Source organism: Astatotilapia calliptera, unplaced genomic scaffold (assembly GCF_900246225.1).
Source record: "Astatotilapia calliptera unplaced genomic scaffold, fAstCal1.2 U_scaffold_146, whole genome shotgun sequence".
NCBI classification, from domain to species: Eukaryota; Metazoa; Chordata; class Actinopteri; order Cichliformes; family Cichlidae; genus Astatotilapia; species Astatotilapia calliptera.
Genome location: NW_020535670.1, coordinates 29,429 through 37,568, shown reverse-complemented (window position 1 = coordinate 37,568; position 8,140 = coordinate 29,429). Strand labels below are relative to the sequence as shown.

At 43.7% G+C, this 8,140-nt stretch overlaps 1 protein-coding gene across 1 annotated transcript; it reads left to right on the top strand.

The window, feature by feature from the left end:
* Nucleotides 1-4,848: 4,848 nt before the first annotated feature.
* LOC113017548 (calcium-binding and coiled-coil domain-containing protein 2-like) lies at nucleotides 4,849-6,216 on the top strand. Its single transcript, XM_026160697.1, has one exon. The coding sequence runs from the start codon at nucleotides 5,099-5,101 to the stop codon at nucleotides 6,068-6,070; it is 972 nt and encodes a 323-aa protein (XP_026016482.1). The 5' UTR covers nucleotides 4,849-5,098; the 3' UTR covers nucleotides 6,071-6,216.
* The last annotated feature ends 1,924 nt before the right edge of the window (nucleotides 6,217-8,140 follow it).

The following is an 8,140-nucleotide window of genomic DNA, read 5'->3' as shown; positions in this document are numbered from 1 at the left end:
CAGCCTCTCACCACCATGACTGGAAGGGTCCATATCATCTGCTCCCTCTTGAATTTGACTGACAAGAAGGAACGCCAACAAGCACATCGCCGTTAAACTCGGCCAAACACGAGCATCACTGTGAAAAAGGAAAGTGGCACAATAGTTGTGCTTTCTTCATCACAGAACGTCCAAAAATCAACTACGACTCTATGAAGTGTGCAGGTCTGAACACTATACTTGTGTTCAGCGCTCCACTTCCTATTATTCCCACTGCAAAGAAACTGACTGCGATTCAGTGGCAGGAGTAGCAGAGGGTGAAAATGACTGAATGAAGTTGCATTTCTAAAAAAGTGTTGGTTTTCACAAATACAGTATCGATAATATTAAATCACCTCATTGCATCCTGTAAAACATTCTGCTATGTAATCTATTCAGGTTTAGGATATGAAGGAACTCTTTGATGTGAACTGTTTCCAAATGACGACTAAAACAGATGTTAGAAGTGTTGTTAAATCATACGAGAGATTTCCATGTTTGTAGAAGGAGCAGGTGCCCGTGGTGGTTGAAGGTCATGCTATCAAGAAGCTGTTGTTGGTTGCTCTAATGCATGAAATCAAAAATGCATCACAGTGGTGCCGTGAAATCCCCAAAACTCACAGAGAGGAACTTTAATACAACGAATCTGTTGCTTTGATTCTATCAAAACTGTATCTCTAACACGAAGAAAAAGCTTTACTGTATGAAATTTACACAGAGCTCTGTTCATTCTGGACTGAGTGGGAGGGGTTTTTGGTTTTTTAGAATTTAAGTTCATTTGCTTGTCATCTCTGGGCAAGCTGACCAATCAGAGCAGCCTGGAGTTAGTGGGCTGGGGAGTGTAAAAAAGACAGGAGTATAAAAGAAAAACAGAATGTAACCAAATGTAATCCCCAAAATCTGAGCCTGTAAGTGTACCCGGGCTCCTCAACCACAGTCTCTATAAGCACATATGATACACGATGATGAGTGCCCACCTCTGGCCCTGGACGGAAAGCTTTGTGAACATTGTCTGCTGCAGTATGCACAATCAGCTGCTAAATGGAAGCATCACTTCCCTGCTGTAAAGTGCCATTCAAAGTGAGATTACTTTAAAAACGAACCTTATTACTCAAGAGAGAATCACACCCATCATCCTTGATAGTTTTACAAATGCAGTTAAATGTTCGTTCAGGTCACGTTACTGTTCTGTCAGCTCTGTTCCTCACGGACAACGACGATGGTAATGATAACAGCAGATTCAAGCATGTGGAGCCGTTCAGTGTGGAATAAACACCATCGCTAGACCTGACCTGAAGTTAGCTGTCACTGCAGCAAGCCACTCACCAAATGTTTGGACTTGAGCCTCGAACCTTCTCTCAAACAAATTAACGCTCCACTCTCCCACATGAGTAAATGTTCAATTGTACTGTGAGTCAACAGAAAAAGGGAAGATGACTTTTACCTCTAAAATCTTAACACTCTCAGATGTGTGTCTCTTGAACCCCTTATTACGGTACATGTTTATATATTAGATTTCCCACATTTCTAAGATTTGAGTTTATTCTATTTCAGAAAAGTGACGATGAGGAGGAACACGCACTTTTTGGTCAGATCTAATGTTTCAGGCACAATTATCCCTCGAGAAACTACCACGCACAAATCAGGCTTGAATGAATAAATGGTGGTGAGGAGTGATCGGAGGATAACACAACAAAGGTGAATCTTTCTGACTGTAAGCCCATTACGCTGCTGATGTCCTGGCAGAATAGGCTCTCGTGAAAACTGAACTCATAATTGCGGCAGTCAAGCCTGCTGTAGCAATTAGAAATGGTGTCATGTGACTGCTTTGATAAGACTGGACGACTAGATAATCCCACCCTGTGTGTATGGTCACATATGATCGTCAGAGTGTAACTGGCAATCTGTTTGAGGCATATTTAAGCCGCAGTATTACAAAGACTGAAGTCACGCTACCCGAAAATCTAAACTGTGCTAAGGCAACATAATAACATTAATAATAATAAAGATGTCCGGTCAAACTTCCCTGCGGAAGCCTGGTAAAGATATGACACAGTAATAGATGTGTAACAGGCTCTCGTGGCTGGAATCCGGACTGACAAAGTTCAGCTGTTGCCAACCCAGGGAGTAAAGTGCAACAAGAAAGCCATCAGGGATAAGATCTCTGTGTGTTTGCAGATAAATGTTCACCCATATCTTACATAAGTGCCGCTATGCTTACACTGTATCCATTGCTTCACCTGTGCGTACTTAAACTAACCTGACAACAAAATGCTTCCAGTAAAGCCCATACGAGCTGAAATACATCATGACGCTGCATTAGATTACAGGCCTGTCAACGCTTGTTTGTTTACCAGAGACCAGCCAATGGCTTCCCCAGTGTTAAAAAGCCCACCTGATCATTTTTAAGAGACTGACTGCAGCGGCAGCTATTTAAAGCACAACTGGTTGTTGTTCCGCTCCAACTACACGGCTAGCTGGTGGACGCTAGGCTCCGCAGAACCTGACAGCTCACTAGCAACAACAGTAACGATTAAGCAGCACATGGCTCGGTTTGAAAACCGGGAGACGAGGGCTGCAACAAACAGTCTGGAGGCATTCCCCACTGACAACTTAGGTGAAAGCCAGCTAACTGTCTAGCTACTAGACAAGCAAGCTAGTGGTAGCAGCACAGACATAAACGTTAGTCAGCTGCAGTTAGCTTGATACAGAGGCAACCTGTGATGCCATCCAAAATATATATAAATGAAAAATATATTCAAGCACGGATTCGAGATTTCTTTCACAACTGTTTCTCCAAATACTGTCCGCGCAGCCCATCCCTCCTCGCTAGCCAGCACTAGCTCCCACAGCAATTAGCTGGACAGGACGTCAAACCAAGCGTAGTTCAACAACCTGCCAATTTAACTAGACCTTGCACTTAAATAAAGACACGCGCTTCATAAAAATACTTCAGGATTATCTCTATGCTATAAGGAATAATAATTAAATTCGGCGCGGTCAGATTTTACACAGCGACTGTTTAACTACGTTATTTTTCAAGATTTCATTATCCACATACGCTTTCCGCTGCAACCCAGCGTTGTCTCTTACGAGGGCAAACGACTGCGGAAAATACATGCTCAGCTAGTGATTAACTAAACATCAGAAAAAATAAGGAAGCTTTTCGACAAATTTTAATGCCGAAATGAATACTGGGCACAACAATTCCATCGAGGCCGTGCGTTTACTTTATACCCGGCGTCTACTTCGTATAACAGGTGAACCCAGTTAAAGCGTTACACTTTAACGGGTGGTCAGGACGTTCTCTTTTCCATATGGCTAGCCCAAAAGCAGACAGCTAACCTAGCGCAACGACAGATTTCTACTTCCCACGATTTTTGGCTTACCTCTCTTAACGGCCTCGTCATATGACAGGAATCCTATCCTCGACTCCTTGGCCCCCATGCTCCCCTCATTTCATTGCAGTGTGAGGAAATAAACGTTACGAGCTGAGTTGGACAGGGGTGTTTGTCGCCTTATCCGTTTATTGTGAAATGGGCTCCTGGCGGTATGTGTATGTGGTGAACGGGTGAATGTTTTTCAGCGACGCCTCCATTCTGTCACATGATCTGACTCTACAGGTCAGTTGATCTGCGAGTTCTAATACGAGTGAACGCAACCCGAATCACATACAGGGGTGGGGGGTTTCGACTTCAGACGGGGTTTTCAGTCTTATCCGGGAAAATGCAAAACAGCACTTTTACTTAGTATGCGAAGTCATACCAAGCTGTCAGTGTGCGACGAGTGCAGCCACAGTTCAAACCAGTGATAACAGCCCCACCGTGTGGTGGTGCTGCTGAATAACGCTAGCTGACTCTCCCCACAGCGACCCCGAAGGTACGTTCAGTCAGACGATACTGGTGGCACATAGCAGATGAAAGTTTGCAGTATATAGTGTCTAATAGTGATGGGCAGATGAAGCCTCATGAAGCACTGAAGCTTTTCATCCAATTGGTTCACCTCAACGCGAAGCTTCTTGAAGCTTCATTTGCTCTAGCAGAACACCTACTGGACGTAAAAATATTAGTTGGCATGAATTTGAAGAGTGTGGCATTTTGCACACAGCCTGTAAATGTCAACAACAAAAGGAGTGTGTAAAACATCTATATTGTAGTGATGGCAGTATACTGTGTATATTTATGCTGGCAGTATGGAAAATGATTATTTGCGGCAAAGTTTGAACCGCTTCCTGAACCAGTCACGTGGTACAGCCGGGCAGCGAGGCTTCGGACGTCATCATTTTCAGCTCCTCCCATAAATGAAGCAAGCCTCGATACGCGCTTCGCGGAAACGCCTCCTCCATTACTCGACACACGCTTCGAAGCCTCGATACAGAACGTCACATCACTAGTGTCTAACGCGTATATGGCGTTTGTTGCATTTCAGTGAATGTGGGAAGTAGTCCACTTATGTCAGTCGTTGTGAGTTCAGAATTTTTACACCAAAGTCGTAAATACTTATTTAAAGTTTGTCATAATGCTTGCAGAGGCGGATCTAGAAGGGTGGCATGGGGTGGCAAGTGTCACCCTAAAATGATCTCTTGCCACCCCAAGTGCCACCCTAGTTTTACATATGACAGTGTTGTTTATTAAAATAAGATAGTATTAACACTTTAAGTGCAGTTACAGTTAACAGTGAATATAAATTCTAAAACTGAATATATTGCATAGTGTTACCCCCCTCCACCATTAACAAATGGTTCAACCCACAGAGCAGACCTCTTGTTTTCAGTAGTAGTCAAGAACGGCCAATTATACCCTGGACCACAGAGGGTTAAATTTGAAAACGGTTTAAAAACAAACAAACATCCCCATTCTAAAATGTCATGTGACAATCTGATTCATAAAGAGTGATGATGTCACAAGGACATGTGATGATGTCACAAGGACATGCCTTTGATCCTTTGAAGTTTTTCTATAAATAGGGGTCAGGAGCAGCAAGTTTTAGTCAGTTTGTTCGCAGCCTTCAAACGTTCGACCAGAGATACATTTGAAAGTATTTGTAAACCTCTTCAGAGTCACTGTGCACAGGATTAAAAATGTATCCACGAGAACACCAACAAAGAATAAACAATCTTGCTGCCTCTCCTTCGAGGTCTGGCCGGCCACTCACTGCAAGAGGTAAGCCTGATATGACACGATCCATTGGTGCCTCATCAGTCCAAAGGACATTACAGGAAAACTCCGACCTACATGCAAAAATTAAACAAATTGAAGAAGAGAAGCTTCAACTGGAGGAGAAGTGCAGACAATTGGAAGCACGAAATCAAGAGCTGGAAAAACAACAGCAACGCCAGCCTTACACAAAAATTATTAGTGAGGCCTGGGAAGGAAAGTTTGGTGAAGCACGAGAGAGGATTTTGGTCCTGATGAAGGAAAACAAGACAAAGAGTGCTGAATTAAAAGAAACGTCTGCCCAGCTTCAACGCGCGAATGCTACTATTGGGGAGATGCAAAGGGATCTCCAAAACATGGAGCAAAAGAATCAGGCGCTCCAAGGAACGCTTGATGAAGCTATGGAACAAACTGCACAAATCCTCGGACAGAAAAAGGAAGGGGTCACACAAATGCAGGACCAACTCAAAGGCATAAAGAAAAAATACGAAGTGCTGAAAGTCAGGCTGGATGAAACAGAGTGCAAAAATAAAGAGCTTCTTCAAGAGAAAGAGCAACAGGAAGAAGAAAAAAAACGTATTCTCCAGGACTTGGAGAGAAGAAATGAGCAGTTAGAAAAGATGCACGAGGAAAAACAACAGCAAAATACAGACAACCGCAATCTATTAAAAGAAATGGAGCAAAGATGCCAGAAACTTGAGAAGGAAGTTGAAGAAACAACCGATCAGCTGAGAACCCTCATCCTAGAGAAAAAAGTGGTCGTGGAAAAGCTCATGGAAAAGAAGAAAAAACGTTTCCGCTTCTTCTGGAGGAGGGACACTCCTGCTTTTTCTACTTTTTCTATTTTTTCTACTGCAGATGTCACCTCGTCTCCCTCCACCTCTGTTCCATCTTAATTTTCACCTCTCCTCTCCCCTTCTCTCCTAACACTTCTTCCCTCTCTCCTTCATCTTTTTTCACCCCAACCAGTCCCGGCAGTTGACTGCCCCTCGTGAGCCTGGTTCTGCCGGAAGTTTCTGCCCGTTTAAAGGCAGTTTTTCTTCCCCACTGTCGCCTAGTGCTTGCTCAGAGGGGATTGTTGGGGTTTTCTCTTTTCTTTTTTTTCCCTTCTTATTACCGTTTTCCTTTATTTACCGATTTGTTTTGTTTACTTTTCTTTTACGTTGTTTCTTTATTTACTTGTTTAACTTTTTTTCAACTTATGTAATAAACTAATAAACCAATTGAATTTATCCTCTGCGTATTTTACATCTAATCTTTAAAGAATATTTCCAAAACATTTTCAAACATCACGATCTGTCTTTTGTTTGCTTGTTAAAACCCCGTAAATGGTGAAGTAAAAACCCTGTGATATGGTTTAAAACATCAAAATAGACTAAACAACTAGTCTAAAACCAAGAGACACTTAAATATTAAGTTAAACCTCTGGGGTCGCCGGACACGTCGGCGCGTCAAAATCACATGACCAATTTACTGCTTTACTGGCCGAATATTGTTGGTGAGAAACACTCAGTTGTGTTACATTGCTGTGTGTTTGTATAACGAGTCACTTAACTGGTGCTGTGAACATATGTAGCCGCTAAACTGGTGGAACTAAATCTTCACCACCACGCCTATACAAGCAGAAAGGGGAGTGAGTGGGTCAGCGCTCAGAGCACAGAAACTTAGCTGGCTTCAAACACCTTTTATTTTCAGGATAAAACACAGTCTGAACCCCAAATACAAGCTAAAATCCCCGTATACAATAAAAAATAGTGTTTACAACCCGCTAAAAACCCTGCCGGCAGGAATGATTAAACGCTAAAAATACAAAGCTAAATGAATGTTTTTCCCTATACTAAAACTCCCCCCCCCAGGGTCCTAATTCTCCCAGTCCAGCAACACACGGGCAAATTCTCCTGAGCTGAGAGAGACAGGAGAGGAACTCCTCTTCCGGGATGTGGACTCTCGCCGGCAGAAGACCAGGGAGGAGGCTCCTATCTCCACCTGACTGTGCGCAATCGTGCAGTCCAGCTACTCTCCACCTCCTCGCACGGCCTCCCTCGTAGCTCCGCCCTGAAACAACAGACACGGGCCAGCAACGTTGTCAGCGCAGCCGCTGTTACCCTTCCCCGGCAAAGCTACTCCTAGCGCCCAACAGTGGGAAAGCGATACTCACAGATGCAGGCAGAGGCGTACCCCTGCCCTACTGTGGATTTCACGCGTCGCCTCCCACGGTCGCTATTCTGTCCGTCGGGACTGGATCGCCGGGTTATGCTGGCCGATCGCCGAATGTCTCGTGGCGCCCCACAGTCAGGCCGGAGGTCCTTCTGTTCATATGCTGGCTTGCACCCGTTTTGTTTTCCAGCTCTCCACTTTTCGTGTGTCTCTCTCTTTTTTTTGTCTTTGCGCTCACCATCTCCCTTAAGTCAGTTTGGTGGCTGATAGGCCACCTCGGGGAACGCCCCCACCTCACAGGTGTCTAAAATTGTCCGCTTAATCCACAGTGGAATAATAAAAAAACATATTGTTCAATCAACACTAAACACACACTATAAACATGGAGATAAAATCATGCAATAGGAATATCAATAAACAAACATGCAATATCACTATTACAATAAAATCATGCAAATAAAATCGACACCCTGTACCAACACAGTCTGATCCAAAACAAAATATAAAAACACAATTTTCCACTGTGTGACACATAAAGCAGCTTGTTGCCTGCTGGAGCATTTCGGTGTGTTGGGAAGCTGCTGAAGCAGAATGACCACACTTGAAAAATGTGTAGAAATTGTGAGCTGGCCTTAAGTGTATCAAGTACTGTGTGAGTCTCAGTTTGTCATGTCTCTGTGTTTTTCAGGATACATCAGGATTGGCTGGTGTTTGCTGCATGGGCTGCTTACCAGTAGTGTTTCTCCCTCTTTACTCACTGCGTGTATCTCTTGATGGTAATGCACCCTCTGCTTAGCTCGCTGGATCTG